We start from the raw sequence: 23,533 nt of genomic DNA on the forward strand, positions 1-23,533 counted from the left end.
TCCACACATGTGACCAACTACGTAATGGTTCACACATGCTCTGGGATATCCGTCCGAAACACTTCCAGGGTGAAGTGGGCTAATCAATATTTCAGATTACGTCCTCATAGCATGCGCTTACTGTACATATATTTCCATCTGAACACTTACTACTGCCCTCTTAAACAGACGAGTGCGGCACTGTCGAAAATAGGCATGTCCTTAATCCCTGTTTCTTTCGAAACTCCACGTATTTCGACCTAAGGCTATACTTTTCATTTTGACGGACTGCACTAAACGAGAGCGTGAAACACATGTGAAATAAAACCATATCGTGTCGCGCAGCAAGAGCCACTGCCGCTCGGCGGCACGACGGGACGTGGTTTAGGTTCACATGTGTTTCGCGCTTTAGTCGTGTCAGAGTCGCGTTCGCTCAGCCTGCACGCAAAGCATGGCTAGCTTGCGTCGTCTGGTTATGTACGGTGGCTAGAACGGTGACACTGCACGAGGAAACGGGCTAATGTGGCCGATTCTACCGGAGAAGCGCCTTAGCCTTTACGGTGTCCGACATTCCTGTCACGCCCACCCTTGTCGAAATACCGCCTCCGATTCGTGCATGAAAGCTCATGTCAGAGTGAGTACTGAAGCCACTCGGCAAGATTGAGTCGACACAGGGCGGTCAGTGCCATCTTCCGCCGACGCTACGCCGAAGCGTCCCGAGTGCGCGGCGTGCCGCGAATAAAAATGAAAAGGCTGTAGCTACCGGCTGCCACGTTTTGATCGTAGGACCAGTCTGGCAGTTTCCTTTCCCTGATATCATATTTATTATTTAGGGGAAGCTTGGCGAGGAAGCACCGTCTTCACCGCGAGGTGTGTCTGGCGTCTGCGGGAAGAGCTAGACACCAACGATCCTGCTTCCCGGGAAAAACAAAATATTATCTTATAAGCAGCCTGTTTTTACTCGTTTTGTTTTAGTGGTCTGGTTTCGCGGAAGTTCTGTTAGTTTATTTGCTGCTGCCACATAAAATCCAGGAACATCGAGAAAACAAAAACCAGCCAGAAGGGGCACTTCAAGATAATACGTGTGTTTATGTTTTTGGGTGTTTAATTATTGTAGCCTATTAGATCACGGAAGTATAAAATTATAATATCGATCATTCAAGCATATTTCTGCAGAAGAGGTGAAGTAAAAAGAAAGTCCCAATGTGATAACTTTTCAGGAATGCTGAAGTAGGCAAGCGCGTTCCCCGCGGAGTTTGAAGAAGACTTCTTTCGGTGAAAGACTATCGTTTGTTTTTCTTCATGACGCTCGCTACACAGAAGAACACCCGAGTTGTTTGTTATTGATGTCTAAATGAACTCTTGTGGGAACGCAAACAGTGGCCTTGATTGCTATTGCAATCAAGGCCACTGCACGCCGCCATGTCTCTGCTCGTGCGGACAAGCCGGTGCAATGCCAAGTTTGCCGAAGCTATGCTTAAGCGCAAGCTGCACGTGCTTTCAATCTTGGGGCACCATGCTTGCAGTTGTCAATGCTTCATTTCAAACTGATTCCGACCACAATTAACGCTACAATTTAATAAAGTCAACCAAGGAGCGCCAAAAGTCACAGCACCCGTGGTCTTCGTGGTTTTGCTATTATCGGCTAAACCAGTCACGCCTCAAAGAAGCGCAGGATCGTGGCGCATTTCCTGTGAGTGCTTGCTTTAGTCGAACAGACAGAGCCGTGTTGATGCACCTTTGACACTGCTTAATTTTGTTCACCGAACCGCAGCCTGAGCTGCAGTCGGACGTGAAACAAAACGGTGTATTTCGTTACCCTCATACCTACTACTGAATATGTTCAGAATCTCGTTAAAGAAATTGCCGGGTAAGATGTAGTTTTTCAGAAAGCAATTCAATCATATTGTCACCGCTTTTAGGAATATCATTGGCACATACCCGAATTTTGATTCCTCCGACGCACAAGTAGTTTAATTTTGGACAGAGCCCAACTGCTCAGATTCCACCCGAAGAACACACGGCGTTCTCGTCGGCAACAGCGAAAGCTCTGACGTAACACCATACAAGGAGAGTCACAACAACTTTTGATTGACGTCTCAGCATTCTCAAGCTCGTTCTGAGAAAGACAGCATATACGGTATTGAAGGAAGCTCAGTTTTTTGCCATCACCTTCGTACGCACCATCAACCATGCTGATCAAAACCGATCATAAGCAAGTCGGAACCAATATACATTGGCCTAACAACTAGCGTGACCATATTCCTCAAGGTAGAAAACGGGACATCATCAGTCCCGAAGGGGGGCATTAAAGATTGAGATTGGGAGAAAAAGCTTTAACGAAATAACTGCTCTTATTTCAAGACGTTACAATATTGCACTAAGCCCTATAGGGCCTAGGGAATAGTAACACTCACAGTTCAGTTGCATGCACTCATTTAGAAGGTCCTGCTTCGGGTCCTTCGTTGGCGTGGATGTATTTTGCCAACGACTGAAGTTTCCTAAGGACTTTATCCTGAAAGACTCGGTCGTAAAAGTCTGCGCACTAATATGGGAAGTTCAACTCGTTCGGTTTGCTTCAACTCGCTTAGTGCCAATTTCGGAACTATGCACTCCTGCGAAAACGGGACATGATACTTTATTGGGCCAAAAAGACGGGACGGCAGAAGCGGACCTCAAAAACGGGACTGTCCCGGCCAAAACAAGGACGTCTGGTCACCCTACTAACAACCGACATCGTGAAAAGTGCAGGTCACTCCTAAAGATAACGAAAGTTGGAGAGCGGCCAACGCTAGGAATCGGCGAGGCAATCAAACAGCTCAAAAAGTGCAACGTCGCAGTTCTCGTCACCTTTTTGTATATACCAACACTGTGCTTTACAAACAAGCCTGCGTTTGCCCATACCTGGTGTGGGCACTGCGCGTGCGCGACAACAAAATTCGGGAGGAGTGAAGCATAAGCGCGTGCGCAGTAGCGACAGCAGCACGACTACAGTGGACTGACGTCATTGAATTGAGTTAGTCCACAGGCGTGTCTTTGTCTTCTAGTCTAACCAAACACATAAAGTGTACCGTGACGTTGCGGTTTCTGTCGGCCATTGTGCGGGGGTTCTACAGCTGCCAACAGAGGGCAGTCTCTCAAAATTGTGGAGAAGGTGGTGTGCAACCGAGCTTTCGGTTGCCCGTCAAGAGATGCCCAGGTGGTCGAAATGAATCCTCAGATCTCCGCTGCGGCGTGCCCGATGGCCGTCGTTGGTTTGGCACGAAAAAAGCCCCAATTAGTCGTGTTCACGTGATTCGTGTCGTGCAGCGTAAACAATCGAGGTAAAACTGGAAGAAGACGCGTTTCCCGAACCCAACGACGAACGAACTCCATCCCCTAGCAAAGTAACCACGCGAATCAATTTTCTTTTTTACGCACGCAGGCTCTTAAAACGCATTGAACAGATAACGAAAAAGAAAGCAGTTTACTCGGCGGGATATTTCACTTCGCTTAATTGGCAATCGCTCGGTCGGGGTAATTAGAAAACTTTTCGGTAAGTGTCGGCAAATATCGCATGCTGCGAATGCCCCTTAGCGCACATTAGCAGTTTTATATTTTTATTGAGTCTCAATTTTATTCACACCTCAACATAGTCAACAATATTTGGATATTAGAAGGGTTGAGTACGCTTTAGTTTTTATTCTTTATTTCAAAATGCAGTCCCCGCCCCCTGCTACTACTTCCATTTTCCCAAATTGAATGTGTGTTCTTTAATGAACATAGCAATAGCGCTAGCCAGTTTCACACGGTTTTCAATAGGACACCGAATTTCATATAAATACTTTTTTTCTATTTTACGTTCTGGATGCACCCATACATTCAGAAGGAATCTACTATATCGGTGATAAGAATTACTTGAGGATAGTTTCCTTTGGTCTCAAATGGCTGTTTTCTCGTAAAGTCTAAAACATAGTTTTCTTTTAATATAATAATATAATTTGGCGACGCCTGTATTGCGAGAATGTTCCTTATATTATAGTGGTTATAATCAAAGTTCTAAATACGTTTTTGTCTGCGAAATAAGATAATGTGAATTCACATGTGCGGAGGCTACCGGTATTTAGAGTATTTACTGCCTCATCAATAGCTTAAAAAAATTAATCGGTTAGAGGAAAGAAAGATAAGGCGGTTCACCAAAGTTTCAGGACGGTGTCAAGGTCTCATCGAAAAAGGGTATTCATTAGGGCTTTATTGGGAAACGCAAAAAAAAAAAAAAAGATTTTTGGGTTACTGGTGCTAGCCTGCGAACGGCCTTTGGTTGTTTTCCATGGTTGATAATATTACCAGCGCTAGTATTTATTAAAAGTGACACTCAATACCATTACCGAGCCATCCTTGATATAAAAAAAAGATAGCATAGAATGCTGAAAAGAGAACCGTTCTGAAATGATTAATACATCTAGGTCATCGCGGAGATAATTATAAAAACAAGACTGCAGCGTTTCGTGCTATATCGATAGCGTTATCGCCAAAAGACTTGAACAAAAGGCTTCAATGGTGCCATCGTTCCCCCTTTAGAAAGCTTGCACCTTCTAACTCTATTGAGTTTGCAAGACAGTTTAAAAGGAAGGCTCCGTGGCAACCTTGAAAGTGAAAGGCGCTTATCGCAGTTTCATCACATAATAAATGTTCACTCTTCGAATGTCCCTGCCATATGCTGGGGGTGAAGAATAATCTTAAAGTCCACTGTTCTCAGTGATAAACCGTTTGCGAAAAATCCAGAAACATCCACGCGCCCAATCATGAACGTTCTCCCTTATACCCCGTAGCGGTTAGAACGTGAGTTGAAAATGGTGTAGGTGTAATGGCGCATTCACACTGGAAGCGGATCCGCGTTCGCAAATCGGTTGCGAACGCGGTTCTATAAAGATCCAGTGCAATTGCACGCGCATTCGATGACGTCAAGTGCGCGAGCAATTGTACTGGATCTTTAAGCAACCGCGCTCGCAATTGCGTTGCGAACGCGGATCCGCTTCCAGTGTGAATGCGCCATAACAGCGTGTAAGAGGGAGGGCTATGAAAAAGAACACACAACTCGGCAAGGAAATGTTTAATAGTGAAAACAGAAACCAGAGAATATAAAAGGCACGCTCAACCACGCATGCGCCGGTATGGTATCCCGGTTGTGTTTTCCGCCCCCCATCCCCTCCCCCCCCCCCCCCCCCCCCCCGCCCCCCTCACAATAGAACCAGTCAAATTCGTTCGAGGGTCAACCCGAAGGCAGAGAGGCTACTAAGAAACATCTGTAGCAAAACGCATGCCAAATCTTTTTTGTCTGTGGTTTCGGGTGCTGTATACAGGATACCCCTCTCTTGTATCAGCCTACAGGTAGGTGCTTACATGACTCGCTCAGCGAGCACGACTATTCCTCGAGAGGTACGGTCGGTGGCCCTCTTTCGTTGCACTATGAGATATGCACGTGCAAAGCATCCTTCGATGACACCGCTATATCATGAAGGCACCGATATAAGGCGACGACAGAAACGATAAACGTCTTCCACATTGCAAATTAAAGAGCGCGATGTGTCAGCAAGCCATCGGTGGCATTATCGGAAAAGTAAATTTTCTTTTTAGTGATGCGTTGATTCATGAAGCCTTTTTTGACGAGACAGTCTGGGTGGCGCATGCGTGGTGGAGCGTGCCTTTTATGTCCTTCCCGGTTTCTGAGTTCACTATAAAACATTTAGTTGGGAGTCAGCACTTGTCCTATGCTGTGCGTTGCTTAACTTAGTCCTCGTTGTTGCGCGCTGTTACACTCACACCGCGTTCAAGTTCCACCAACTAGCCTAGCTTCCTACTTTGTTATAGTATGGAAGGCTGATGAGAGCGAGAGAGAAAGGGGGAAGCGCAGTTTTTTCGAGTGTCCTCGCCAACTCACTCGCGTTTTCTCCGTCGCCTTCGTCACCTGTTACAATCGGTTGTGTACCTAGACTTCCCGGCATTCTTTTTGGCACCGCGGACGGCGCTGCGCATTTTGCAAGGGGTCTAGTGTAGCTGCTCTACATTACTGAGCATCAATCATAGCGAGGAACACTTATGACATAGTGCGTTGAATCTTGACCGATACAGGGCACTTTTTTACCACACTGTACGCGGGGTTCAAATTCTCGACTTTCAATGACCGCTGAAGTTATGAATAATTTGTTATATCTGTTTTTTTTTAATAAACTTAAACAGTTCATTGTAGTACGTCTCTTTATTACGCTAGTATGGGTCCTGGTTGCGTGCCGTGTGTATAGCCGTTTTTACGAGTAAGACCTGCGAACTTTGCCCCAACAATGTGCCAGCTGAAACTACCAAAATAGCGTGCACATTAGAAATTAATTACTCCTAGTCACGACCAGGAGCTATTTTGCATCGAGCTTATAAAATATCGGTCCGGCACGAGTCACCACGTGCCACTTCGAGGCGGAGTTAATTGCTTCGACCACGCCATCTCCGACGCAGTCACTCACCCGTGTATCGGGGAGCGGATTAAGGCGAGTGAATTATTTCTGGAAGGGGTGCGCGAGTTGATGGAGTAATGAGCGTCTAAGCTGTCACGCACTTTCCTCAGCGACTTACTTCTCTCATGACATGTACGAGAGAGACTCAGCCAAAGATCATGGGATCCAGGGATAATGCTGTTCCCTCAGCACACGTTGGTTTTTGCCGCATGAAAAGACGTACAATAGGGTATCCGTGAAGGATTGTGAGCGTGGTGTAGGGCTTGGATTTCATCTCCGTCGTAACTCATATTCACAAAGGCGCCTTCAAAGGGCATCTTGTACACAGCAGCTAATCCTCCTCCCTAAATGTTAAGAATGCCACGCAACAAATAACGGCGCAGCATTTGTATTCTCACCAAATTGTTTAAACGAGACTATCACCCCTTCGCGGTGATTTGGCGCTAACTGCTAGCGGTTCGTGTAGTCGTACACTACACAGGCAATCCCCTTTTATAGTTACTATAGAACACTACCTGAAAATGTTTTACAATGTATAAGGGAAGCCCAAGAGTGAAAGAACAACGGAAATCCAGTAAACCCAAATAAATGTTGTGTGTTTTGATCCTATGGAAACCTTGTTCTACGGGTCACTAGTATGTAAGATAGTTTCTCTCGTTGCTGCTGGGAAGGAGAAACTCCGTCAAACGACAACAGACTGCTTTTTTTTCTTCCTCCTCCCCTTCTCGCCTGGAGAGAAACAATAAAGTTGAAGTTGAAGTTGAATCTTCATAGCCCTGTCTGCTTTTTTGTCTCGGTATTGTTTAAGATTATGGGTAGCATCATGTTATTTCGAAGTTTTGCGAAGTTTTAAACAGCGAGTGGAATAGTACGGTGGACAGCACCAACCTCAAATTCCTGCTTTTTTAAAATATTTTGTTGACCAGCTCAATTCCTTAGCATGGCGGAATAGTGAAATATACTTAAATCCAGAAGACAATCGCGCAAAACGGAACTTGCAAGAGCACGAAGATGGTCAAGCTAATGAATGTATTTAAGGACCCCGACATCATCATACTTACTCTTCGTGTGAGAAGTGCCGTATTCATTTTATAAATTGGCCCGTATGACCTGTTTAAGACGAACAGAGGTTATTTTTAGTGTTAGGCTTATGCCATGCTGAAACATGGCATAAGCATGGCACACGGTCTAAAACATGACTTACGGTCTAAGTCATTTCTAACTCAAGGACGCTATTCTCACTCTGAAACGCTTTTTATGCATAACGCAAACATAAGCGAACAACCGAATACAGAAAGAAATATACCTACTAAAATATCATTATAATTATTAACAACAAAAGTGTGATCCCAGGACAGACCCCTGCGGAAGCCCCGACGTAACGTCAACATAATTAAAATCTTTGCCATTCAAAATTACACACAGTCTACGCTGAAAAAGAAAATGTTCAATCCAATTTAACAAAGTCGAATGTACCTTAACATTTCGGGTTTATTGAAAAGTGACGGGTGCGTGACCGCGTCGAGCACCTTATGAAAATCTAGAAAACAATACAATCTGTTTGCCCTCCTTCATCAACTGTCATATCAAGTTGTGATAGAATTCGATGAGTTGCGTTGTGTAAGATAACTTTTCTAAAACCATGTTGTTCTTTTATTTAAAAAAAAATGTGTCGTACGTCCCATTATCTCCGTATATAAAATATGTTCCATCATTTTCATGAAATTGATGTTAGTGAAAAAGGCCTATGATTTGCTATATCTTTTTTCGAACCTCCCTTGTGAATATGGAGAATGTGGGTGACCTTCCACTCATCTAGCAGTTGTCCCGTTAATAGTGACTTGCCGTAAATTAAATAAATATAAAGCGAAAGCGGTCGTACCCATTGCTTCAGTATGCGGGGAGAAATATCGTCTGAACCCTCTTAACCTTTGTTTCATCGATGTTCCTTAAAGGCGCTTCAATTCCACGTACACTATATTACACATGGCTTCATCAGCAGTGCAGTACTTAAAAGGGTTAAAAGATTGCGAGAATGTTTGAGCTAAAAACGGAGTGAAAGAAATTCTTCAAATACGTTGCTTTCTCAGTCTTATATAAAAAAAATTGATTATCGTGAACAATTTAATTTATTCCTACATAATCTGATTTGATTCCTTTCATACATTACCACAACATTTGGAGTTTGGTTTTAATTATGTTATTAGGCCTCTTGAAGCTTTCTTGTTTTCCGCTCTTTATGCTCAATTTGTATTCACGTGTTACATCAGATAATCTCTTTAACTGATTTCTCCTTTTTTAACCGCACAAACGTTTGCCTTCGTTTTTTAGAAATTATTCTCAAAATACAGGAGGTCACCCATGGCTACTTCCGTTTTTTTTCAGTTTATAAGAGTATATACTTGGAACATAAATATTAGTAAGATCAAGCACTTTCTGTTTAAACATGCAGCATGATTAAATATTACTGTTCTCCTCAGAAAGACAATTAAAAACAGGCAACTGGTTAAGAAACTACGCAGCGATGCTAAAATGATCACATGTCACGTAAAAAAAAATATTGTCCTTTATTCACATGACTACGATCGTGTAAATTTTGTTTCTATGCCTGCAACAACCGCCTGGTGATCACTAATACATGGAATAATATTCACGGAGGCAACAAGGAATAATATTCGCGGAGATAACGAGCTTTTAGGTCACCACCAAAATGTGGGCCTTCGCTAAATCCACAGTATGATCCCAGGGGACCACACCTAAAGTTTTTTTATCCTGGGAAAATTGGCGCCATTCATTTGTTGTGGAAATGCCCGAGACACGTGCCACGCGCCACTTCTGGGAGGAACATGGCGTCGTAAACCTAGCCCAGTGCTGCAGTGTTCCAGTGCTGCGCTGTGCCGCCATAATCTCCCCAAAGGCTGCACGTTGCACGTGCCTCGTGCATTGACACACCTTGCGCTACTTTTGCAACATGAAGGGACTTCAACCACACTACGTCTGTGGCGTCCCATAGCGGATGAAGGTAATGCAGTTGGCTTATTGGTTCGTTGAAGTCGTACTCACGCTTCCTGGCTCAACCTAACTAAAAAGCACGAAGTTGAAGTGACATTCCATTGAAAAATTTAGCTTTTATTTATCTATTTATCGACCTCGTGGCATAATTGGTTAGAAAACGCTTTCATGGCCAGAATAGCTTTCAATGATTCACGCAGTCGGAAATGCTCACTTGCGCGTGCATTTTTGTGAACGTGTGATTTACTGCTTCCACAAGATAGATCCTTGAGCCTCGACTCTAACGATTGTAAGTCAATTACTATATGACTGTGCCTTAGTTCTGCGCCTCTTACGTCAACTACAAAAAGTCCAGCGCGGGCCACGAATTGCACACGAGTGCTGCATCATTGTTCGGCTTCCGCACGTGTGATTCTCCGTATCCGAACTCTGAAGCAGCACTCCCGTCTTTTCTCTGCCCCACGCTGGTCTCCTCTGGGTGGAGTAGTGCATCCGCCTTCTCCGTCATCTAGGCGGTGTTGGCAGTGCCGCTAAACTCTTCCCCTTGCGTTCTCGCAGGGCGAGAAGAAGAAGGGCGGCGAGGTGGTGCTGGAAACCGGGCTGTCGCAGGAGGACGAGCTGGATTGCTTCGGCCGCAAGTGCCTGGCCAGCGACCAGTGCTGCCGGGGCTCGGCCTGCGTCGACGTGGACGGCTCCAAACGTGCGTCCTCCCGCGGCTCGCACTTGCTCCGTGCACTCTGCCCCAGAAAGTCATTCGCTTGACAGCTTGAAAAGGGTGGTCATATCGTGAACAGGTCTGGCTCTAACCTGTGAGCGGTGGTCGTTCTCTACTCCCAGCGCTACTTAGCAGACGACCAAGTGAGGGTGGGTTCGCAACCTCCCCCCGCCCCCTGCCCTGCGTTTGCCCTTGATATCTCGGGGGTGGGCTGTCTGGTCCCCGCACACTAACGAGTTTGAGACGTACCCCTGGCTTAATAAGATCCCTGTCGAGTGAACTTCGTTTATTGTATCCGTTTGACACTCGCCACAGCCTATCAGCAGCACTACTCTCGGATACATTGTGCCCAGTCTTGTACCGTACGCATCACAAGTAATCAAATTACTTGTAATCGATTACTTTTTCAAGTAATTTTGTAATCAGTTGATTACTTTTATTAGGCAGTAATCACAAGAGTAATCTGATTACTTTTCGAAGAAATAAAATTACTTGTAACCGTTACAATTTGTCCACAGGACCTCCCCCCCCCCCCCCCCCCCCGGGCACACTCCTTTTTTTATGAAATGACAAAAATAAAATTTGCTTTTTTTATTCGAACGGAAAAAAAAGGAAGATTTTTGCGGAGCTGTAGGAAACGATGTCAATCTCTTTCTATGTACAGTTTCTGTGGAATGTACGTTTTTTTTTTTTCCCGAGCTGGGACTGGGAGTGGGAAGCCCCAGGAAAGCTACGGTGCGTGACAAAGGCCATTCAGGGCGAACTTTGAGGAAGCAGAATGTAGCTTTGTGGGGCCTTCGTTCAAACTAGCCCCCTCACGCACACACACACAGAAATTAAAAAAAATGCTGCTTAGGATACCTACTCGCAGCCCGTAGGAGAACCAGAACCGAAGAATGCCTAAAGCGGATGCAAAATATAACAAAGGCAGTTGAAATATTCCTCATTTCCCCTACGTGTTCTTTGTCACAAGCAATGTTTCGAGTTGAGAAGTGGTCGGGGCGATCTCTTCCGCTAATGGATACTACACATGATCCGTTTCAAATCCTGGAGCTGCTGCTCTTTTGTATAACATGCGAGCTCACTTCCATGAGCGATGAGCTCACTTAAATGAGCGACGCAAACTTTGAGCGGCAACCCTTTAGAACCCCCTCCGCTCCCCCCCCCCCCCTCCCACACACACACACACACTGGCGAACGCCCAAATCATTAAACGCCTTCAAACGCAATTCTATGCTTGTGTCCGCATTGTGAAGGTGCAACGACCACGAAGAGGGAGCCAGTTTTTCTTCTTCAATACTTGCGCAAATGTGAAATATAGGTTGGAAGTAGTTCATTGTTATGAGCGCTAAAGATGTGTCTTCACACAATAAAGTAATCGAAAAAATAACGATTACTTCTTTAAGTAATGTCCAATTACTTTTGCCGTCGAGTAATCAGGTAATCTAATCGAATACTTTTTAGCCAAGAGTAATAGTAATTGTAATCGATTACTTTATTTTAGTAACGTGTACAAGACTGATTGTGCCCAGATATGGCCTAAGTCATCGGGATACCTCGCTCCACTTTATACAGTTACCAGTTTCATTTCTCGAACATGGTTGGTAAAATATTAATGTGAAATTCCGAAAAATGTAGCTCCAACCGCATCTCGAAAAAAAAAACAACGTACGTTTCGAAACCAGCTCAGTATCTTCTTCTATGGTGACTGAAAGAACGCGGAACAGCAGACAGCTAATAACCTCATCGTCTTCGAAAATACAATAGAACCATTTGAAAAATGACGAATATCTCTATGGGCGTCAAAACCTCGTCGTTATTTCCCGCTGCATTAAGATTTTTTTATCTCAGAAGCTAAACATGTCGGGACGTTGAAATGAAAAGTATTGTTCTTCTTGAAGCATGCGCCACAAAATATGAAAATTTGAAGCAAAATAAAAAAACACAACTGCACCAGTCATATTTGTTATTTTGCTTCAAATTTTTATATTCTGTGACGCATGTTCCAAGCAGAACATTCCTTTTTATTTTAATTTCCTGACATGTTTAGTTTCTGAGAGAAACAAAATCGCAAAGCAGCGGGAAAGAACGACGAGGTTTTGACGAATGTCCACGTCTGGCATATTTAGATCACTCTCAATCTCAAACTATTCAAAAGAGAGCTTCTATATTTTTAGTGTGATATATATGCAAGTAGGTAAAACGACATTATAACTGCTATGTATCTTTTTAGAGCAATAAACAAAACTCGAACTAGTTTCGATCTATCCGAGTCAAAAGCAGTCCAACTGTACGTAAGGCAGCAGTTGCAAAAGACTACCACCACCGCAACCTATCTTTCAATTAAAATGCGTTCTATTTATCTCTGGGCAGCTGCATCGTGTGACTGGGAGAGTGTGTCTGTGTGGAGGGGGGGGGGGGGGGGGTTGGGTAGGGAGCCGGCGAGCCGCACTTTAACACAAAAAGAGCCCATGCGGCTCCGGAGCTGCAGCTTGGCCACCCCTGGCTAGGGTATCAAAATGTTCGGCGATGGCGCTGCGCTCGCTGTCAAACTAAATGTCTAACTTCCGCAAGTCGTAAATGTGTTGGTGGATTCGCTCGGAAAATGTCTTTGTCTCACCGATGTAGGTGGCGGGGCACTCTGCGCATGGGATGGTGTAAACCACACCCTGTGCTATTTTTTAGGGTAGACGATTTTTGAGGCTTGGCATAAACCTTCCAATTGTGAACGCGCGCTTGTGGGCCACCAAAACTCCTCCTTTTTCCAGTACTCGTACCACCTCTTCTCTGCCCCCCTTTACGTAGGGGACGCTGATGCTCGCGACTCAATGGGACTGTCTTTTTTCTAGTGGCATCTGGTTTCGTCCGATGAGATCTTGGCGTCGGGCGATGCGTTTATTTGAAGCTAATAGAGTAGACATTTTTCTTTAGGTGTGAAATTATAGTCTCCTTTTCATTCTTTTACCGGTTTCCGACGAGCAGATAGTCCTTGCTCTACGCACGAGTGTCGAAACCAGTGACGCCTTATGACTCGTTGGGTGATTGGAGTCAATATCGTTATAGCGTCCGGTGTGCGTTGGTTTTATATACAGTGTAAACTTCGAATCTTGCCATCGTCGGTTCACCAGCAGTTCAAGGGGCGGCGAAATGCTTTCGTCTCGCATTCCACATTAAATTAAGTGGCCAGCTTGATGGAGTTAAAGTGTGCCAAAGCGTTAGTCACGTCTTATAGAATGAAGAAACATTGATCGACGTAGCGTATGAATATTTTGGGTTGTTGGGAAAAGACCTCAGCGCTCTCGGTTTGATTGCTTCTAGCGTGAGGTTTTCCGTTGTGATCAAGATAGCCACACTCATTGCAGTGCCACGGACCTTCTTAAAAAGCTTTCCTTTAAAGGAAAAGTATGTGCTGCCGAGACAAAACTCGAGCAGACGGCCCAGCTAATCCACCCTAAGGTTGGTACTTGTGGTCGAGTAGCTGTCTTTTTTGAGGGCTTCATAGGCTGCAGCAATAGCAAGGGAAACTGGCTCATTCATGAAGAAGGACACCCCGTCGAAAGACATGTCGCCGTCGCTAAGTTGTATATGCGAGGCGCGCTCCACGAAGGGGCCGACATTTTCTAGATGGGTCGACGTGTTTCCAGCGAGGGGAGCCAAAGTCCGGTGAAGGTAACTGAATAGCGCCCGTAGTGACGAGGTTGTGAAGTCCACAATAGGTCGCAGAGGCACGTTAGGTTTGTGGATCTTTAGAAAGCCGTAAAATCCTGGAGCGGTGCCATTCCTAAAAATGAGCCGCAGGTGAAGGTTCTTTGATTCAGACAAGTTCTAAATAATTTCTGCTAGCGTTTTGTTCAAGTTCCTTTGAACCTGCAGCGTAGAGTCTTTCTTACGTTTTACCTCAGCACGGCTCCCAAGAAGTGCCGTATCTTTTCCTCGTATATCTCCCGCCCAAGGACGACGGTCGATTTTCTTTTGTTGGCAGGCAAAAAGCAGAATCTCCGTATCTTCGCGAAGTTTGCGAAATGCTGTAACTTCTTCCGTCGGGAGGTTGTGTCGCTGCCGTTGTGGGAGCTTCGAAAGGATGCCAAGCGCTTTAAGACGCTTTCCATCCTGGACGCTAGGATCTAGGCGCGTGATGCCGTCCTTATTGCCGAGACCTTTGTCGGTAGAGGCGGCCGTGTCGTGGTCATGTTAAATCCGTGGCCTTTAGCCAAGACTTCAATCTCGCATGATGAGAGTTGTCGAGAGGAGAGCTTCTTGACGAAGTTGGTGTCATTGGCTCCTCAGTTTAAATCGTCCTTTTTTTGTTAGCTTTGAAATCTTCTTATCTTGAGATGCCTGTCGTTTATTCGAAGCAGTGGATGCGAAATTCGTGGCAAAAACCTGCAAAGCCGGGAACTCGTCCTAAATACGGTGCTCGAGTTGCCGGCGCGCGAAGAGGTCTAGCTCTTTTCTTCTTATCATGTCCTGGCAATCGTGAATTCAGGCATTTACCAAACGTTTATCTCTCTGTGCCCCGATCTTATGCCCTTCCTCTTTGTGGACGAGGCGCTTGAGACGGAGGTTTCGTGGGACTATGTTCATATACCTGCACGACCTTTTCAGACTTGAATTTTTACCGAACTAGGCATATTTCTGCCGAATATGTTTCCTTTCAAATATTTATATCAAGCCGCCTTTCGGAGTGGGGTTTTAATTCCGGTCACATGGCTACCGTCTTTTAATTTCATACATTTTTTTTAATATACTGCCCATCGTCGTCATCAGTGTACATCTAAAAAGATACATTAAAATAAACTACTATTCTTATAAACCGGAACTTTTTTTTTGTTTGCGCGAGCAAATAAGTATTTTATGGGTATTCAAAGTGACTCCAGACTTTCATAATATATGCTCACCTTTCTGAAACAAAATTAATAACCGATTATTTTCATCTCTTTTAAAAACCCTGAAAAAAACTAAAAATTTCGGTTCTTAAGTAACCGCTTTCAAAGTATATGCAAATTCATCTTGTTATCTTTGAATGCAATTTCCTTAGTACTTCAATAGCGACCTGTGTGCCCCCCCCCCCCCAAAAAAAAAAAACAAAAAAAAAAAAAAACGCCAGGTACAGTGAAGCATTTTCGAAAAAGAACGCGCATTGCCCAAGAAAATTTTGATGAGACTTTGGGGAGGAACAGTTCTACAGGGGGTAAAAATGAAAGTTCGAAAGCTCCAACGCGCGCCTTGGCCGTTCCCAGGGGACGCGGCGCCCTCAGCACAAGTCTGGCAAATTTGAATTTTTTGTTCGCTTCGTTACCCTTACTCGCGCGGTCTCCCTAATCTTCCGCGCATTTGAATACGAAACGGCTGGTCGCTCCAACTCCGGCCGCGAACGAGAACAAATGATAAAAAAAAGCTAGACAAATAAGCGAAAAGAAGCAAAGGCTAGAACCTGGTTCCTGCTGGAGCTTACCAATTTGCATTCAGAACAGTACTTTCCTTTTATGTGGATACAGAAGGAAGATGTAAAGCGGCCTAAAAGCCTTAGTTGAGGGATGGTTCAGTGCCCATTAAGAGAACCCTACGCCCTTTCTGACCTTGCGGGAAACCAGACAAAAAAAAGTTTTATTAAAGCGAAAGGATGGAACAAAAAAATTACACAAAGCCCAAACAAAGGACTCGGCAGTTTGGGATGTAGACGAGGTCCGCGGAGTTCATAATCGCCCATAATATCCGCCCAAATCCAAAGGCTACGTGAAATTATTTCAAAATGGCACGCCTGGCACGTCTTATGTCTGCAGGTCGAATTTGGGATGTCTGAATAAAACGGAGCTTTGTGTTTAATGAATGGGGATCTGCAGACTTGCAAGAAGAAAGAAAGCTTTCAAGGAATAGGTCACATGGCATTTTTGAACTGGCAACAGCATTACCGCTTATCGCCTGGGGCTTCCTCGTGGACTAAGAGAAAGAGATACAACACAAGACACACCCGCAAATGTTGTTCATTTGGAAAGTGCAGGGTGGTCACAAAAGAAAATTTACACTGTCTCTTTTTACCGGAAAAATAAACTGGGCATCGCCGAACGCTCATTCTCCGCCCAAAGGTAAAGCTAGAGGTCACAACGAGATGCCAATGTTTCAGCCCCATCCGATAACTTAATCAAAAGTTATAAGCGATTTTTTGAAATCTTCAATGGAAAAATGGCTGCCAACGGAGTTTTCAAGCACATGGGGCTCTATCGCACAGGAAACTGAAAACGGGCAGAAATGTGCTCCATTTTCCCATTGAAATTTTCGGAAAATCATTTATAATTTTTGATTAAGTTATCGAATCGGGCTGAAACTTTGGCATCTGGTTGTGACCTCTAGCTCCTCTACCTTTGGACGAAGAATGACCGTTCGGCGATGCCTCGTTTATTTTTTGCGGTAAAGAAGACCGTGTACTTTTTCTTTTGTGACACCCTGTACATCGCTAATATAGGCCCCCAACCACCTGTCAGTCATCAACATGCCGGTTCAACGCCTGTCTAACATATATAGATTCTTCACTTGATTGGGCGACTAACGCCTCACTAATGCAGTTTGCACCCCTATCCCGAATGGCATATGCCTTGTGCACCCCTCTGCTTCTTTTATCTTAGTGTCGAGCCCAACTTTAAATGTCATGCAACACAAGCGCGCAGGTGCATCTGCTACCATGAATGGCGAGATGACCAGGCGGTCTACTTCGCGTAGCTGCCGCATGCTCGCGGTCACTGTCATTCACGCCTCTGCCCGCCTGGCGAATGTGCACAACGCCGCAAGAAAGAAATATTTCGTAAATAACTCCTCAGGCACGCTCAGCAAATTTAATTCTGTGTTTTTGTTGCAAGGTTTTTCGGTGGCCGACACTAGGCATGCACTTTCCGATTAAACAACACTTGCGAGTGTACCTTGTGTTGTCTCACCGTCCTAGTCCTTGTCTTTTTTTCGGCGCTTTTACATTTACAGTTATAAACCAACAGGGACAACTATTTACTTTACTCTAACTTTGTGTTAACGTTAATGCAATGGAGTGTTTTAATGGCCTTTGTGCGCTTTTCTATTCTCACTCAAGGCTAAAACAGGTTTGTATGAACCTCAGTCAGTTGTATTCTGCAGATCTGTGCGTTGCCGAATTTGTACATTTCTGTTATTGGAGTCAGTGGGTGTTCTAACCCACTTATACACATCTTATGATAGCAGTGTCGCGTGAATATAGCATTATTTGCGGCCAGCCAGGTTAGCTAAGGTGAAGAGATAGTTGAAAGCGAAAGAAACACTCATGTTTGTCTACCGTCCAGCACAATACAGACGTCTCAGATAAACTCCTACGTCCTTGACCAAGTAGATACAGACACACACACATACACACACGCATACGCAAAGGCTGAAAGATGTTCACGCACACGCGCTCAAGCTTTTACGTGCAAGTGTCTGCCGTCCTCGATGTTCAAACCTAGCCAATAAGTGGCAAATGCTAAAAGGCCGAATGCAAAAAAAAGCAAAAAAGAAAACAAAAAAGAAAAACTTCCTGGTGAGTTTGGGAATATCCGTCCGTGTTTTTCAAGGAGGAAGTGGCCTGCTAAACGACAATCACTAGCTTTTTTTATTTTTGTTATTTGCATCGATGAAGGCTTACCCGAAGTATTTTTACAAATCGGTATGGCCTCAACTTTAGCAAAACCTGAAAATTTATCATTTTCGTAGGGATGTCTGTGTCGACAATGAACCATTGAAAGGTGCCAATAACTATGCCCAATGTTCTCATCTGTGACTCACAATGTTCATTATAAAGAGGAACGGTCATCTATTTCCTTCCATATCACGCAATTACCGTCACGCGTAAGAATTGAGGGAGGGCGCGCTGTGGAGAAAACGGGGAAACGCGAAAGAACAGAGTCAAAGCTGACGTGCGCGATGGCAAGGGGCGCGAACTTCGTGTTATTCCCGCTGAAGCACTAGATTTGTCAGGGCTTGCTTTCAAAGACGCTACGCAGAATAATGATTGCACCTTCGATGCATAGAAGCGAGGCTGTTTCTGTGGTGCTTCGCTGCAAGATACGTCAAATTGCGTAAGTATTTTCACTTTTCTGCTAAGAAGGTCGTATTTCGCTGATTAAATAAGATGAACGCCATTCCAGCACTGAGCTCTTGGTCGCAGCAGCGAAATTCGAATTCCACACAATCATGCCTAAAGCTTGCCACGCGAACGTAGTTTCGCAATAAGTTTTATGTCTATTTTTAGAGCTAAACTTGTATGTAGTGAAATATTAAAAATAAAATAATATCGGCGGCCGTGCTTTTTATATGTTCTATAGACCCATTTTTTTTACAAATGCCACCAGGTGGTGCTTCAATCTATGACGTCAGATCAAACCTCCGGTTCCTAAAAAGAATGAACAAAGCTCTGTTAACATTGCTGTTTGAAACGTCAATGAAACATTTAACAACTAATTCTCCAGATGAACGCCAAAAGAACCAAGAAGCGGAGATCTCTTCAACATTTTCAAATAATCTTGTAAACAAACTTGTCTCTTTGAAGACGTTAAATCGTACAGCCCAACACCCTCGTTATATCTTCGACTTTGTTTTCCGTGTAGAATTTATGTTTTCTTACACTGAAAACATACGCAAGCTTGACAGGCTTGCAATGACCGGAATTCACTTGGGACGCAAGCAGCGTCTCATGTTTGTAAGCACATCGGGCGTATTCACTGGCGGCCATAGTTGTGTGCGCGGCTGCTGAGAGCGTGCTGACGACGAGCTTCCGCAGTTCTTTCGCAACGCGCATTCCGCTGACAGTGCCGGATTAAGGCATCTGGGAGCACTGGGCTGTGGCTGCTACGAGGCCTCTACCTATGATAATGGTGGTGGTGATGATGGTGGTGGTGGATGTAACGATGATGACGGGAATATGTATATTTTTGAGCTTGTTAAATCTAGATATGTTCCATCGTATGATTATTGTCGAGCCTTGTTTACATCCGTAAATTCACTGGTATTCAAGTTTTCCTTGCTGGCATTGAGGCGGATGCAATTGTGTAGGAGCTACTTTGAAAAAAATCAACCCCTCTGGTAATTTACAATATTGTTATTTTGAGGTTCAAAATGAAATCAAATAAACATTGCGGAAAATATTAGGATTTGTCGTTCATATCCAGCAACTTAACCACAAAAGAAAACAAAAAACAACACCAAATTGCTTTCGTTTAAAATGTTGACTCCGTTCACGAATTTGGTTGACTAGAATTACATCTAGATTCATAGAGTACATGTCCGGGCCAGTTTGTACAAGTTGAACACGATGTCGACTTAAAGCACAGGTGACCCTCTTGCTAACATGTCGAGTGACATCATTGATCACACATGAATTGAGTTATGCAGCAAACGAAATGGTACCTGCAAAATTGCCATTCTAATTTCGCTTCGCCTAAATGGCATGCCTCGCGAATCGACAACTGCCACGAAAATCTAGAGCCCTTATTATTGCACTTGTTCCAAATGATTGGAAATGTTTTAACTTCTAATTAGCCCTCTGTTAATTAATTACTAGTGTAAACAGTGAAGGAAGTGACATAGGCAAGAAAGAAATTTCGTTGGTTGAAGCAGTCTTTATCGAGATCAAACTACTTTGTAAACGCTCTTCTAATAACTGAACCCTGATTTCGGAAACAAGCACAGACTTCCACATTGAAAGCATAGGAGAAACTGCGTGCGGTTCTAAAACATCGACCACTGTCGTTCGGGCACATTTACATCTAAAGGGTTTATCATGAGAATCGAGAAGATGTTTTCTTTTTGTATTTACACGCTGTCTTTTTGAATGGGAAAAATGTTTCGCAACAGATTTAGTAATAATCTTGTTCTTTTTAAATTAAGTATTTTAGACCTCGGCGGCCATTTTGTTTTGTGACTCAAAGTCAAAAATTAAGAGGTTATACCTCAGAGGTTGGTGAAACCATTGCAGTATTCGTATCAGTCGCTGGAAGGAAGAGTGTTCAGTTGCACTGGCAGACCAGATATCGACTCTAGAGCACTTTCTTGCAGTCAGTACCCATCGAAAACTGTTGAGGGGCGTCTTAAGAGCCGGCTCCTTGAAACGCCTCTTTGTTGGTGGCTATAGAGACGGTGTCCGGAAGATTTAAGGGCAGCTTTTCGCTTGTTCCAAACTTATCGTTCTGGAATGAACTCCATATGGAGTTTCACGAAAAGGCTTAAAACAACATGTGTGAACCATCTGCGTTGCTTGCTTAATGCTTGCTTAAGTTCCCGCCCGCAATTGTCCCTAAAACACGCTAAGGGGGCCCAAGTACAAAAGAAAGCTCCATAACGATCCTTCCATCAAGCTCCAATTAAAAAAAATCTTAGAAGTGGCTTGGGAGGCCGTGTTAAATTTTGTTGTTCTGGCACGCTCTTGTACAACGAGCTCACAAACGCCAGCTGATCTAGAGACGGGAACTTTATGGCATCCTTGTTTCCTTGTTGAGGAAAAGAGAACAAGAAAGCCATTGCGCCAAAGGCCCTTTGGAGTGTTTCTTCTGCTTTCTGCCTAAACTTTCTTAAATAAAAAAAAGACTAACCTTTTTTTTTTCATTTTTAGGGGCCAGCATGGGGCCCCCTGACAACCTGGGGCCCAGGGCTGCAGCCCTTTTAGCCCGTACCTTAATCCGGCCCTTCCGCACCATCAAGATTTCCGGTCTTAGCAGGGTGTTAATGTGAGCTCGTTCTGAGCATGCGCCTTACACATTGTCCTCAAATATGGCGCCCAGTGAATACACCCCTTACGTATACATTCCCAAAAAAGGGCTCCTGGCCGGTTCAGTTTTTCGTGCATATGGCGCGTGATTTTGCTCGCTTTCCGAAGCGATGAACATGCGCGTGCTGGGCTGAGGAGATCGCACGCTGGGCTGAGGATTGGAGTGGTGTATCATTCCAATCCTCAGCCCAGCGTGCGATCTCCTCAGCCCAGCACGCGCATGTTCATCGCTTCGAAAAGCGAGCAAATCACGCGCTATGCGCACGAACACCATAAATGAAGGGGCCAGGAGCCAATAGACCTATTGCTATAGACCTTTCCATTAGGGTCATAGCAGAGAGGGTAAAAAGAGAAAAAATGCCCTTTCCCTCTCACCCGGATGTCGTCCGCTCCGCCGAGTGGGCTGTACCTAGCATACGGCTGGCGTGCAAACTCTGCTTCAAATCGCGTCATTTTGAAAATTTCAAGCGCAGATGCGCAGATTTGGGTATGCCAGTTATCGTATAATACTATGCTAGATAAAACGACAACAGGGTCCAATTAGCTGTAACCTGCGTGCAAATAAAAAAAAAAATAGGGAAAACTGTGTCAGATTGGCCGGTCTCCCCGGCTAAAAGTAACTCCGCTTGCTGTGCCTTTTTTACTATACAAAGTTCGTACTGGTGAAGGCCTTTAGCGACCATGAGTGGGAGTCTGAAATATGCTAGTTGATCATTTACCGAAATAGAAAAACAGAGAGCTATAGGCTGATTTTGGAGTAACCATAACTATTGTAAGAACGCGAACCACTTCACAACGGCAGCCACGAGCGAGAGTTCGATGTTCCGTACAGCCCGCCGGTACGGCTGCTGTCGAACAAAATGGTGCCGCCCAGAGAGCGCTAAATGGGATGGTCTATATTACCCACCATAAAGGAGAATGCAGGGGTCGGTATTCCACGCGCTGCACGTGCTGGTTTCAGCAGTAGTAAAGTTTCTAAGGCAAACACTTAAAACAAATGGTATCTTGCACGAGTGTTCGTCAACACTTTATTTTGGTTATTTACTTCGAATCTTTTATACGGCAAAGGCGTGCGCGTGTGGCACGTGGAACACCAATCCCTGCATTCTCCTTGATGCTTGGGTAATATAGCAAAGGGTCTATTGTTTTTAGAAAGGTCTATGCACCAACTTATGTTTACAAACAAACCGGAACGCCCCTAGCGGACGCCACCGGCGCCGCGCATGCGCGATGGAGTGTGGGCAAAAAGCTCGCCGTCGCACATAAACAAACCATTGAAATGCGATGTTGTCGGCGTCGGAGTGAGTCCCCCTGCTCTTTTTCGCGTTCGATTGTTGATTCTATGTCTTCCTGGCAATGCCTGACTACTTGAGCCGCCTCAGCGAAATTACCGAGGCTCGTTACACCGCAAAACTTCGCGTGAATAATGTGACATGCGCTGGTTCATTCCGCGTGGGCGCCGCAGTATGGACGCTAAGCCTGATTCGCAAGATTCGCTCGCAATTTTCAGTCGCGATGTCGCTCGGTCTGCAAAAGCGGGAACAGTAGCTGAGATGGTCGACGTCGATACTAAAAATCGTAAGCAGAATCGGACCAAGTGAATCAGGCATAACAAGTCGGTGATGGCCACTGGTAACAGTGATTAACATCTCCTTGTTTCTACTGTTTTCATCGAGCCTGCTTACTAACCTTTAAACTTAAGTCTTTTGAGGCCTGCACTTACTTCTTATCGCAAGTACCGGTCCAACAATTGGCCTACGGGCCGGCGTCGTCTAAAAGAGCAGACGACAAGCAGAAACGATTGAAAGAGCGGACGTCAGCTCGAACGATTAGGCGGCCGTTTGAACTTGAAGACGCACTGAACGTAGTCCGCAGGTGGTCCACACGACTTGACAGTTTTCCGGCGTTCATGTTGCAACAAGACAAATAAATCTGATGACCAGAAGTGTCCGTGAATACAACCCAAAGTGCTCCCCGCCCAAGCAATCGTGGTCAGACGGCATCTGGTTTTCCCTTTTCACGGCACATATCCACGTCCTCAGACAAAACGAGCACATGAAAACTGACCTTCAAACCTTTCTTGACTCTTTTTGTACAGTCACAGTCGCGGCGTTTGACGAGAAGGCTGGTTTTTATCTTCTTTCCAAAACAACGCAGGAATACACGTCTCACATAAGGACTTCTGCCTACAGCGCCAGACCGGAAGTGCACCCGACGCGCCACCACTAACATAGATGAGTTCCTGTATACACCTTTATAATGTTTAGAAAATAACAGTGCAGCGTGCGATCTTCACAGCCCAGTACGTGCGTGTTCGTCGCTTCGGAAAGCGAGCAAAGCATGCGCCATATTCACGAACACTCAAAATGGCGCCGGCCACGCGCTCTTTTTTGGAAAGGAATATACTGGGATCACAAAATAAGCTACGCTTTCGAGTGACGACACTTAGCAATCTAGGCACTTAAATTCATAATTTCCGGTCATCTGAAGCTCTATCTGAAATCACAAGAAACGCTTTTCCGTTCTCCACAAATGTTTAAAAATTTAGCAACGGAGCAATAAATGTTACATGAGCTTCCT

General features: G+C 44.7%; 1 protein-coding gene across 1 annotated transcript in view; it reads left to right on the top strand.

Annotated features, from left to right (window-relative positions):
• LOC8032191 (prohormone-3-like) overlaps positions 1-23,533 on the top strand; it is a 197,710-nt gene that overhangs the window by 134,950 nt on the left and 39,227 nt on the right. The window contains exon 2 of the mRNA XM_040503436.2: positions 10,038-10,179. Within this exon, the coding sequence (XP_040359370.1) occupies positions 10,038-10,179 (142 nt within the window). The remainder of the gene's footprint in view (positions 1-10,037; positions 10,180-23,533) is intronic.

This window comes from Ixodes scapularis, unplaced genomic scaffold, assembly GCF_016920785.2.
Source record: "Ixodes scapularis isolate PalLabHiFi unplaced genomic scaffold, ASM1692078v2 PGA_scaffold0__279_contigs__length_252992795, whole genome shotgun sequence".
In the NCBI taxonomy this organism is placed as follows: domain Eukaryota; kingdom Metazoa; phylum Arthropoda; class Arachnida; order Ixodida; family Ixodidae; genus Ixodes; species Ixodes scapularis.